Below are 12,841 nucleotides of genomic sequence, written 5' to 3'. Positions count from 1 at the left end.
ATTAAATCTAGATGGTACATAGATGATGTTTAGAACTGGACCTGTTTCTTTTTGATGGTGTGCTGTAGTCTGTTTATACATTTTAACCAAGATCCAGTAACCATGAAGTTTAACTTTTATATTTCCCTGTAAGGGGTTGGATAATTTGCAACCTAAGATAACTACAACATTGTTCCAGCATTAGCTGTGTTGTTGCTGGAAGTAGGTTTATTATTTTGGCTAAAGGTTTACTATTTACTATTAATCAGCTTAATGATTTCACCCAAGAAGGATCTGTTGAGGGGGAGAAGGGGCAAAGCAGTATTAGAGAAAAATTCATAGGATAGCTCCCCACAACAAAGAGTTATCTGGTCCGACATGTCAATAGTATAGAGGTTGAGAAACACTGAGTTAGAATAATAGAATGCAGTTAAATTCAAGGAAGTGAAGCACCAACAACTCGACATAATATATGAATCCTCTTTATTCATTTAGTAATAGGAGAAATGGTGCTGTGATTTTAACATGAAAAATGCTTCATTTCAATGATGGCCTGAGGGAGAGAGAGTAAAGACAGCAAAGTACTGTTCTGAGGTGACAACTCTTCTATCTTATGGGCTGTCTCTATGACCCATGAATCCTACAGTGAGTACCCTCAACGGTTTCAGCATCTGTCCTGATGATGTTAATACCTGGATCTAAGTTCATCATCTTCCTGAACCATACTGACTTCCTCCTCCTTTCCAATTCAGGCACCCACTGGCATCATTATTCAACAATGTTTTACTTGTAATATCTTGAACTTTAACTATGGCCTCCTAATGTGCCAGCTGGTTTGGTCTTAGCTGAATTTATGCTACCTATCTTGAACTAAGATCTTAAATTTAAAAAGTCACCCAAGACGGTACTTTCAAATTAATTTCTAAAGAGCATAAAAACAAAATAATACCCTTTTAGTCTGCCTGAACTGGATATTACTTACAAAGGTAAGAATTTCTCAAGAAAGGATCATACACACACATACACACACACACACACACACACACACACACACACATACATTTAGAGAGAGAGAGAGAAAATATATTAATAACAACACTAATATAGATATATACACATAAACATTTATTATATACACACAAACATAGAAAGCTTTCTCCATATGAAACCTCTCCACATTAGCAAACTACTATAGTACTCAAGCATTAGATTTAAGTATATTTATTTCCAAATTATAAGTTATAATTTCCAAGTTACAAGTTATAATAAATGAATTTATTGCTTCTACAAAATGGATTTGAATCAGTTTTATACAACTCAGGATGGCTCCAAATATGCTCTTACCATTTATCCTTTTTGTTATTCACTGAGGAAGTACACCCATAAATGTGATAGTAGAAGTACCCCCCAGAGTTCATCTCCTAAATGTCAGTGAAATAAAAAAGCCAATTTCAACCAGAATTTTTTCTTTTCTTTTCTTTTTTTTTTTTTGAGACAGAGTCTCACTCTGTTGCCTGGGCTAGAGTGAGTACCGTGGCGTCAGCCTAGCTCACAGGAACCTCAAACTCCTGGGCTCAAGCGATCCTACTGCCTCAGCCTCCCGAGTAGCTGGGACTACAGGCATGCGCCACCATGCCTGGCTAATTTTTTCTATATAGATTTTTAGTTGTCCAAATAATTTCTTTCTATTTTTAGTAGAGACGGGGTCTCGCTCTTGCTCAGGCTGGTCTCGAACTCCTGACCTTGAGCAATCCACCCGCCTTGGCCTCCCAGAGTGCTAGGATTACAGGCGTGAGCCACTGCGCCCGGCCAGCAAAAAATTTTTGAGGCAAAAATCACACGGATTTTTGGAAGGGGTCGTTTCCCTAGCCCACCATAATCTTTTGATAAACATCATGGCATAGATCTAGTAATTAAAAATGTCTTAAACTATTTGAAAAATCAGGACTGAAAATTCCTGGCTTAGCTACTAAAGTACTATAGAAACAGCTAAGTTGTTAGCTGAAAATACAGCCAGCTAACCCTAAAACAGATTGCATTAACTCGCCAAGCCACCTAACCTGACAGGATAGATGAATTTCTGTGTCTGGTGAGAATAAATCACTTAATAAGACATTACTAACCAGGAAGAAGACCAGTTTCAAGGCCCCTAGTTAATACTTGTGTTTTGTCCCAGTACTTGAAAATCTATAGACCTGATTTGCATTGAGAGACCATCTTGGGCTTTGTTGTTAGTGGTGGAACATGTACTTTTATATAGCTGGAATGTGGTTGTAAACTGAAGGCTTTATTGTCCCCTTAAGCCTGTTCTCAGCGTCAAGCCCATGAATGCTGAGGCGACCACTGGACTTCACCAGAAACCTGACCTGGCCTTAGCAGCCTTCCAGCATCCCTTGAGGACAGCTTAATTTAATAAACATTAGCCACTCTCCTCTACATCTCGGAACACTTTGCTGACTAGCATAAGCCTCTCTACCTCTAATTTGGCCATCACCATAGGGAACTTCATAGATGATCCTAACTGTAACTTTGAGAGTTATATCCATTTTCTCTACTTCTGAACCAGGGTATGTGCATATCATACACTTACACACTCACATTTATCTATAGTGTATATTCACATATAGGCACACAGTTATGTCCCACATGGGTACGACATAAGCTTTAGACTTCTGTGTCTAAAAGGAATTTTTCATTCCCTCCTCAAAACCTGGTTTTCTTCCTTTTTAATTTATCACAATTCATGGTGTACCTTTTCGTCTCACAAAATGGAGTCGTTCTTAAACACCTTAGGAGTTTACCCTGTCATTTATCAAGTGCTGTTAATTTCTTCAGAATGGATGTTAAGTTTGAGCTTTGCTTTCCATTCTTGTTGCCACCATATGAATTGGTCAGGCCTTTATTTCTTACCCAGATTGTTGTTGTAGACTCTTTACTGGTCTCCCTGTTACCAGCCTTGCCTCGTTAGGATTCATCTTCTAGACTCTGCTCTGATTTTGTCCCTCACCTGCTTCCTACCTTCCCAGGGTTCCTTGATGCCTATAAGGCCACGTCTCTAACTTCATCTCACATGCCTTCCTGTCCCCAGCTTCCAACAGAATTGAGCTAAAATATCTTCACCTGTGTCCAGAATGCTCTTTCTTCTACTCAGTTTTCCTGAGAGCCCTTGAGGTTTAAAATATTCATATTTACCTGAGTGTCCGCAGTACCTCGTACAAATCACTTAGTAAATGCTTATTGACTGGAAAAACTAAATTACTAAGGAATTACACATATTTTTGTGTCATGTCTGACAGAAAGTGGGAACAGGAAATTCTTAAATACTATAATCTTCAAACCTTTCTAATCTAATCCAGTTTCTTCCCCCCCTTAATTTCTCTGCTGAAATTGCTTAAGACTTGTTTAGGCCATCTTCTTTTTTTCCTAATAAGCATTCACTGGTGATGTTAATTTTTGTAAAGGGTAGGAAGGAGACGAAGGACAAAAATCATAAATTTCATATACTTCCAAAAATAGTCCCAGAAATCCAAAATAATTTCTAGCTAGAAAACTTTTGAAGGATGTGGGAAGTGTGTGCCTTTTATGTTTGATATTAACTGCAACATAAACAAAATAAATGAAAATTCCTTTGACTTGTATTAAAGGTAAGTGATCCTAATAAAGGAAGGTATATATGGTGAGAAGAATAGTAGAATATTAGTTTCTAATCCTGCTTCTGCTGTAATTGCGTGTGGTCTCGGGCAGGTCATTTCTCCTTTTGCAGCTCAATTGTATCTACAAAATAAGAGTAACTGTAGATCAGTAGGTTTAGCAAGGCCCTCTCTCTTCCAGTGAAACACAAGGAAACTCCATGTGAGAGAAGTGTAAGCAGAACACCACAACCTCAGAACTGGGGACACTGTGGTGAATGTAAAGCACAAAATTTGAAGAGTTTTCTTATTTAAACTCTATAATTTGAAGGGTTTTCTTACTTAAACTGCTAAGTATATATAGCATAGCTTAGATTTATTATCTGAGCCCTTATGCTTAGATTTTCCCAACTAGTCTACTGATCTTTTCATAGGACTTTACTATCTTTACATAATATCTAAGTCTTATCTCAATATATTTTATTCTTTAGGGCTCACTGTAAACATTATGTGTTGCCAATTGACTTTTTTACTGTTTAGTTTTATTTGGTCAAGATATTTGGATTAACCGAAGACATTGATCTCTGCTTCCGTCCTTCACTCTGCAGTGTTGGCAGGGCGCATTAACATTTAGCACTTGTACTCCCTTCCGCTCCTGTTGTTCCCCATTTGTCATTGCACCCAAACGTTCGTGACAGCAGCTGACACACATTGAGCACTTACTACTTGTCAAGCACTGTTTTCAGTGCTTTACATTAATCCTCCCAAAAATCCTATTAGGTAGACACCATTGTCTTCATTTTACAGAGAGGTTAAGCACTGGTTCCAACGCAACACAGCTAGTAAGAGGTGGCCCTGGGGTTTGAACCTAGAGAGTCTGATTCTAGAGCCCTTAGCCATTCCGCTAGGTATAACTTCATGACACAAACATGTATTTTCTTGAAAGCAGATGAAAGAAAATTAACATTAATTTCTTATTTTTATACATACTGTGAATTTTTTTTTAAGAAATAATGAAAATCTTCCAAACCACAGTAGAATCCATTAAAAAAAGGAAAAAAAAAAAAAGAAAACCAATATAAATCACATAATATAGTGACTGCCCCATAATAGGTACATCGTAAATACTGGTTATTATTAGCTTAGACAAATGGATACCTGTAATATACATAGCATTGATTTTAGCAATTGAGAAGAAAATTAAACAGCATTCTTGTCACCTCATGTTTCTCACTTTTAAGAGAAAACTAAAAAGTCATTTCATTTTACAAAATACTTTGCTCTATAGCATCTGTCCAAGATACTTTATTTATTTGATTTGTTATTTTGAAATCTTACCTAACAGATGCCATAATTCTTATCTTGCCACCAGGTGGCAGCATGTTACATAAGGAAGTAATTTAATGTTTGTTGATAAAATTTGTTTTCAATATTTTGCCTTAGAACTGTTCGATCATAATAAAAATAGAATTCCACATTCCCCTTACCCCCGTTCTCTCTCATCGGTTGTGAAGGCCTGCTAGCACATTGTCCGTGGTGTAGTGAGACCTGCCTCAGTCCTGCCCTGCATTCTCCTTGTCAGTTCGTGCACAAAGTTTCTTTTTCTCCATCCTTAACAGAGATGTAAGCCTCCCTTCTGCTTAGATTTTCCCAACTAAATAGTTCTAGGAACTGTTTCCTCCTTTTCCTTGTATCTTTTGTGGTACCTAGAGAAGTTCTGAATATGTGGTAGCAATTTAATAGATACCCTTGGGCAAATGTCAATGATATGTAAGATACGTATCAGCATGTTTATTTGTTCAGTGTTTATTTGATTTACAACACATTTACAGTTTTTTGTGCTTGTGTTTGTTTTAATTTATGCTACAGAAGTTCCTGAAAATTTGCCTGAAGTTTAGGTATTATCAGTACCATTCACATAATTGCTGCCAAAGGTTTGAAAGATTAGTGTCTGAGGTGGAAGGCAAGAGAATTAGTGGCTAATGAAGAAAATGAAGGTAAAGGACTGAACAAGGCAATTAATCAAAGTGTGGCAAAAGGGCTGTGCTAGTGGTAAAATGAAGAGTGAGGCAGGCTTCTGATACTGAAACAGTACTCACCACATGGAAAAGCAAGAAGATCACCAAGTTCATTTGGCTGCAAAGAAATCTATTTATACTTTATAATGGTGGGTCTGCCTAGACATTGTTTCACAACGCAAACAAATCATTGAAACAAATGAAATCATTCGACGTCAATTTCTTTTTTGTTTTGTTTTGAGACAAGGTCTTGCTCTTTTGCCCTGGTGTAGAGTGTAGTGGCATCCTCACAGCTCACTGCAACCTCAAATTCCTGGGCCTACTCAATCCTCCTACCTCAGCCTCCCAAGTAGCTGGGACTACAGATGCACCACCATGCCCAGCTAATTCTTCTATTTTTTATAGAGATGGGGTCTCACTCTTGCTCAGGTTGTTCTCAAACTCCTGGCTTCCAGCAGTCCTCCCCCCTCAGCCTCCTAAAGTGCTAGGATTACAGGCATGAGCCACCACACCCGGACATAGCCACACTCTTTGAAAACAGGTGTATTAACGTCTACATTTGTCATGTTGGGCGTCAGACTCTAAGGACTCATTAAAATTAGTCATTAATCACTTAGTAATAGGGCGGGCACGGTGGCTCACGCCTGTAATCCTAGCACTCTGGGAGGCCGAGGTGGGCGGATCGTTCTGAGCTCAGGAGTTCGAGACCAGCCTGAGCAAGAGCGAGACCCTGTCTCTACCAAAAAATGGAAAGAAATTAATTGGACAGCTAAAAATATATGTAGAAAAAGTTAGCCGGGCATGGTGGCATGTGCCTGTGGTCCCAGCTACTCGGGAGGCTGAGACAGTAGGATTGCTTGAGCCCAGGAGTTTGAGGTTGCTGTGAGCTAGGCTGATGCCATGGCACTCACCCCAGGCAAGAGAGTGAGACTTTGTCTCAAAAAAAAAAAAAAAAATCACATAGTAATATAAAATATTAATTTTTTGTTGTGAAATATATGAAACAGTCCATTTCCATAGTATCCTTTATAATATGCTTAGAGGGGCGGAAAATATTTTAGTTTAGTGTCTTTAATGTGTAATGAGAGAGCTGGATGACCAAGTAAATGTAGCATTGTCCAAACACTACTTCATGGAAATGACAGAAATTATAATGAAAAAATATAATCATTTGTTATATTTCAGCTGTAATGAAATTAATTGCATGCCTTTGGGATATAAAACACTATGCCTCTTAAGTCCATCTGGTATAACCATGTTTAAAGGTTCTTAATAAAGTATTAAGTACTATTTAGGTAATAAAATTAGTAGTGACTTGTGAAATTTTATGCAGCATAGTTTTCTTAAGCCAGTTTTTAAAGTGCTTTGTTAACAGATTGGCAAAAAGGCAGTTTATTCACATAAATTGGCACATTTAATAATAAATTTGTAATATAAAAGTGCTTGTTTATATGAAGTTATAATTCATTTATGGGACCTTGTAGTTCTATCTAGCGTTGCAGTGAAATGTACACCTGAGGATGTCCTATAAGGAATTCTGGCCTGTGAATTTATGTATCTGTTGACTTCAGTGTTTAGTTAGCCTGGTTTCTAAAGCCATCACGGTAATTGACACATTATTAGAAATAAAGTTAAGTTTTCCCTTATTTATAGGGATAACTTCAATTTTGAAGAGTGTGAATCAATTCATAGTTGGCTGAAAGCCAATTTTTCTTCACTTTGACTCCAGCACACACATGAAAAGCGCACTCAAGTCCTAAGTGCCTTGTGAATCTGCAGTGATTAATTCTTCTCATTATTTTGCTGCAAATTCTCATGACCCTCTGTGATGATTCGATCAGCCACTTAGAGTTTATGCATATTCATATCTCTGTGCTCCTGCCGCAGACGTTCAAATCTCCTTCACTGACTGGTGTGTGCTTGGTGCAGTAATTGAGCTGCGGTAGATTGATTACTCTGGGGAGCTGTAAGGCCTTTAAAGGTGAAAACATATCAGTCCTGTTAATTAGGAAACAAAAGCTCTGATGGCAAGTTCAGCAGTCAAATGTTTCCAGTGTAGAAAAGAGGAAAGGTATGATTTGTTCCTCTCCATGAATCCTGTTTACTTTTTAAAATATGAATTAGGTCTGTATCAGTGGTAGTGGAGAATAGCTTTCTTCTATGAATTCTCATAAGATGCTAATTGAAAATGGCCTTATATATAATATTAGCATTGTTATCTGTGATCTGTCAAATCTAATAGTTTAGAACCTATAAGAGTTTGTGTATACCTTCTGTAGCATTAATCATATTTATGTAAAATATCTTAATATTTAAATCTTAATATTTTACATAGACATAGAATGCTTGTGAATAAATTTTGGTATTTATAGGCTTAATTTGGCCTATAGTATTCTAACACTAATTTTTGTCAATTTAGTAGTATACTATATGGAAAAAGGGTGAAACTTTAACATGGCAAATATGTTTAGCTGCCTTTTATCTATTTATTATAAGCGTCCTTTGATTCTTTCTCTCTTAAACTATATATTAGGTAATACATTATCATGGCAAAAAGGGCCCTGTGTGGGACTATGTCCTCCAAAAGTAAGCTAGTTCTAACATTGAGGATTAGCAGTTTAATAGTTGACAAATGTTTATCTCTCTCTTTTTTGTTCATATGTTTATCTCCTGTGCAGTTCTCACGTTATGATATTCCCACCTCCCCCTATGGTCGTGATTTTTTCTTTTGGGGTATAATTCACATACCATAAAATCCACCCTTTTAAAGTATACAATTCGGTAGTGTTTGGTTTATTCACAGAGTTGTGCAACCATCATCACTGTCTAATTCTAGGACATTTTCATCACCCCAAAACCTTATACTCATTAGCAGTCACTCCCCATTTTCCCCTCCCTCTAGCCCCCGGCAACCAATAATCTACTTTGTCTCTATGGATTTGTCTATTCTGGACATTTCTTATAAATGGAGTTGTACTGTATGTGCCTTTTGTGTCTGCCTTCTTGCATTCCTTCACTTAGCATCATGTTTTCAAGGTTCATCCACATTGTAGCATTGTGAATCAGTACTTCATTCCTTTTTATGGCTGAGTAATATTCTATTAATTGGTATCCCAATTTTGGTTTCCATTCATTGATAAACATTTGTGTTGTTTGTACTTTCTGGCTGTTGTGCATAATACTGCTAATAATGCTGACGAACATTTGCCTGTATCCTTCCCTTGTTCTTGATCATGAGGGGAAAGCCTTCAGTCTTCACCAGTGATTATGATGTTAGGTAGGGTTTTTCTTAGATGCTGTTCTTAAATCAGGTTGGGGAAGTTCCCTTCTATTTCTAGTTTGTTGAGTGTTTTTATCATGAAATGTTGGATTTTGTCAAATGCTTTTTCTGCATTTATTGAGATCGTGTATGTGGTGGGTTTTGTTCTTTATTAATGTGATATATTACATCAGCTGATTTTCATATGTTGAATGTTAAGATAATCTATAGAGCTTTTATGTAATATTGTTTTACCGTCATGGTTTTAAATAATCTGAACCAATTTCTCTACTTTATATTTCAGGCATTTATAAATACAGCAAAAGAAATTTATGAAAAAATCCAAGAGGGAGTCTTTGACATTAATAATGAGGTATATACGTATAAATATTATTGGCTAATATTAATTTAGAGTTGACTTTTTAATTATTATTTGTATTCATGATTTTATATTTTTTTAAATTCCTAAAATGGATCCATGATAATCAGTTAACACATTAATTTATAATCATCTAATAGAAAACTTGGTATATGTAGTATAGTAGTTAAATATTTATGTTCTAGTAGAGCATCTCTTTATGAAAATGGATAAAAGTAAGTGGCTTTATCCATTTATTGCCAGCAATGCAAAAAAATATAAATCCCCCAAAGAGAAAAGAAAATCCACTTTTATCCACATGTCCATATGGTGTCATCTGCTTGGGGAATATTGTTCTAGTGTGTAAATGCATATACTACGTACTAAGGCAAGATGCTCTTTCAGTTTGGTTTAAAAAAGGGAAATACTCAATTTGGAAATTACTCACAGTATAGCACAGCATGTTTTCAGGAAGCTAAATTAATATATATAATTGGCAGTTGGCACTGGTTTTTTTGTAAAGTTTCTTTGAGCCTGTTTTGGTCAGCATGATGAGGATAAAATGTAAAAGCTTTTAGAGGATATAATTCAGAGTGTTCACCAGAGGCCATCATTTAACGTAAATCCCCAATCTGTATTTATCCTTATTTATTTCAAAATGTTTATGGGGACATAGCATATTAATTACTTTTACATAAGTATTTTTGACATTCTGTATTAAGACTTCTGGTTTCCAAGAGAAAAGCCCTGGTTTCTCCCCCAGTTGCAGTTAGAAAAGCATGGTGTTAGGAAGCCACTGTGGATATGTCTCTTGGCCTATACATACATGAGGCTTTCTGTTATTGATCTCAGTAGTCTCACTAAAACAAACAGTTTGTGTAGGGTTTCCAAAAAGTACTTGATTTTCTCATTTCTTTTAATTTGGAGTAATACAGTTTCTAAATCCTATCTTCTAGGCTTATATGGCAGTACTTTTTGAGTTAATTTAAAGGTGACACCATTCAGAGACTAATGCCATATAAATTGAAGAGTAATTGGGCCTCTGTTTAAAAGGGCATATTCATTGTTTCTGTCTGATTTCATATAGTAGCTGACTGCTTTACCGTGCCTTGTGCAGCTTTGATTGTAATGTGCTGTCAGGAACCAACAGGCCGTGCTATTTATTTGGCCCAATGCCAAGTCTGACTCCTTGATTCCTCAAGAAGTTGCTACCAGCCCAGAGGGGGCAAAACCAATGAGCCATAGGGCATGCTTTTTATTAAAGAGGAGTCAAAAGAGCGAAAAGAAACCACATCAGCTGCTGTCAATACTGAGCTAGTGCCAGAAACCCCAAGGCTACTACTGTTGCAGAACAACTGCCAAGCACTATAAATCTGAGATTTACTGTGACGTAAAGTTTCCTTAAGAGCTTAATTTCTGAAGCTACTGTATTACTTTTCTCAAAGTGTTGTATTTTTAGGTAAAATCCACTTGAGGGAGTGAGGGTTAAGACATAAGTGTGAGTTTGATGAATGAAAGAACTACTCTGTGTGTGGGTTCTTGGCAAGCTGCCATGTCTTTGGGGATCATAGAAATTATTGATGACACAGAACACTCATATGCCCTTAGCCTGTACAGCTGATTCAACATGGAACAGAAATGCTGTCTGGAGAAAAGATTTTACGTTGTGTAAGAGCAGCATGGGCTTTGGGTATTTTTATCTTTTAAAGATTACTTGTGATAGTTGTTTTAAACAATTTCTCCATTATGAGAATTCTCTGAAAAGCAGCATTATCCAATTTCTGTTTACCCAATACCTGGTATCATAAAGAATTATTTTCATAAATATTTCCACAGTGTTGTTTTTAAAAGGAAGGAACATCCCCTAAGAGATATTGTCTTAATTGTTGCTAAAATCTACTCAATATGTTTTTCTCAGTTGTTTGGTAAAATTGTATCATTAAGAGTTAAATGAATGTTTTAAAAATCTAATTAAACTGTACTGTCTGGTTGGGTCTGTTATATTTTTTATTCTGTCCTCTTTTATTCCAGGCAAATGGCATTAAAATTGGCCCTCAGCATGCTGCTACTAATGCAACACATGCAGGCAATCAGGGAGGACAGCAGGCCGGGGGAGGCTGCTGTTGAGTCTGTTTTTACTCTCTAGCTGCCCGAATGGGGCCTACTCACTTACTCCTTCACCCTCTCTCCTGCTCAGCTGAGACATGAAACTATTTGAAATGGCTTTATGTCACAGAAGACTTTAATCCTTTAAATTCTTGTATAACTTTGAATAAATGGTTAATGTTCACTTAAAAGACAGATTTTGCAGATTGTATTCATATCTATTTGCATTTGATTTCTAGGTCAATGGATGTGATTATTTTTGTTAAATGTTGTCTTGTGCCCTTAACTACGAGCTGAATTGTATTAAACACTACAAAGTCATTTTGAGTATTTTAAATCAGTTTGTGTAGTTAGGTTTCCCAGCACCTGTGGTTACCTAATGTTTAATATTATAGAACTGTCCTCAAAAAGTTTGTCGATTTTCAAGGCCATAAGGAAAAACAGAAGGACTCTTTTGATTCTGTATTTATCATTTACTTTCTGTATATATAGTTTAATAACCTGCTTGGGTGTAATTTGCCAAGCTTGAATTCTTTAATGCATTTGCATAAATTCTATACTGTTTAGAGCTTAAAGCTACAGAAGCATTGTTAAAAATTGCTTGGACACTAAATTTTAAACTTTTTGACATTGTTAACAAGCATGTTCATCTTTTCTTGTCACTAGTCCAAGAACAATACGCTTAATGTACATTACTAAAGGCTTTGTAAGTGTTAACCTGTTTTAATGCCAAAAGTTTGCTATTTGTCCACAATTTCTTTAAGGCCTCTTCAGAAAAGGATTGTTTGCCTTAATGAATACTGTTGGGAAAAAACACAGTATAATGAGTGAAAAGGGCGGAAGCAAGAAATTCCTACATCTTAGTGACTCCAAGAAGAATGAGTATCCACATGTAGATGGCACATTATGAGGACTTTAATCTTTCCTTAAACACAATAATGTTTTCTCTTTCTTTTATTCACATGATTTCTAAGTATATTTTTCATGCAGGACAGTTTTTCAACCTTGATGTACAGTGACTGTGTAAAATTTTTCTTTCAGTGGCAACCTCTATAATCTTTAAAATATGGTAAGCATCTTGTATGTTTTGAAGGGGATGTGACAATAAATCTGCCAGACGGAAAATCCTGTTAAAAAGTAGAAAAGCTTTAGTAATTTTACTCAGTGTGGTGGTTTTATCCTTTTTTTCTTTTTCTCCCTTGGTCTATAATGAAATTGTTATAGCAGTGCAAAATAAAATCCTATGTATAAAAGTGTTCTTTTTTTATTATGACCACTTCTCTTTTTAATGTGTTTTTTAGTCCATTTACAGCTTTTACGTGTATTTAAGCATGTCTTTTAAAAGGGTCAGAACGTTTAACACGTACCCTTTTTAAAAATTTTGCTAAAATGTGATAAAACTCTCTCACTATATTGAAATTCTTTTTGTTGTTGATGATGTAAGCAAGTATTGTCTACTCTTCAAATATCACAAAACATTTATGCTGGTAAG

General features: G+C 36.1%; 1 protein-coding gene across 2 annotated transcripts in view; it reads left to right on the top strand.

Annotated features, from left to right (window-relative positions):
- The window catches only part of RAB2A (RAB2A, member RAS oncogene family), a 94,129-nt gene extending 81,527 nt beyond the window's left edge, over window positions 1-12,602 (top strand). For both annotated transcript variants that reach the window (XM_012661421.1, XM_012661422.1), the window contains 2 exons: window positions 9,190-9,258; window positions 11,275-12,602. In XM_012661421.1, coding sequence (XP_012516875.1) covers window positions 9,190-9,258; window positions 11,275-11,370 — 165 coding nt within the window. In that variant the 3' untranslated portion in view covers window positions 11,371-12,602. The remainder of the gene's footprint in view (window positions 1-9,189; window positions 9,259-11,274) is intronic.
- The last annotated feature ends 239 nt before the right edge of the window (window positions 12,603-12,841 follow it).

This window comes from Propithecus coquereli, unplaced genomic scaffold (genome assembly GCF_000956105.1).
Source record: "Propithecus coquereli isolate 6110/MARCELLA unplaced genomic scaffold, Pcoq_1.0 Scaffold71, whole genome shotgun sequence".
Lineage (NCBI taxonomy): Eukaryota > Metazoa > Chordata > Mammalia > Primates > Indriidae > Propithecus > Propithecus coquereli.
The sequence above is the reverse complement of the archived record's forward strand: the minus strand, read 5'-3'. Positions and strand labels throughout refer to the sequence as shown.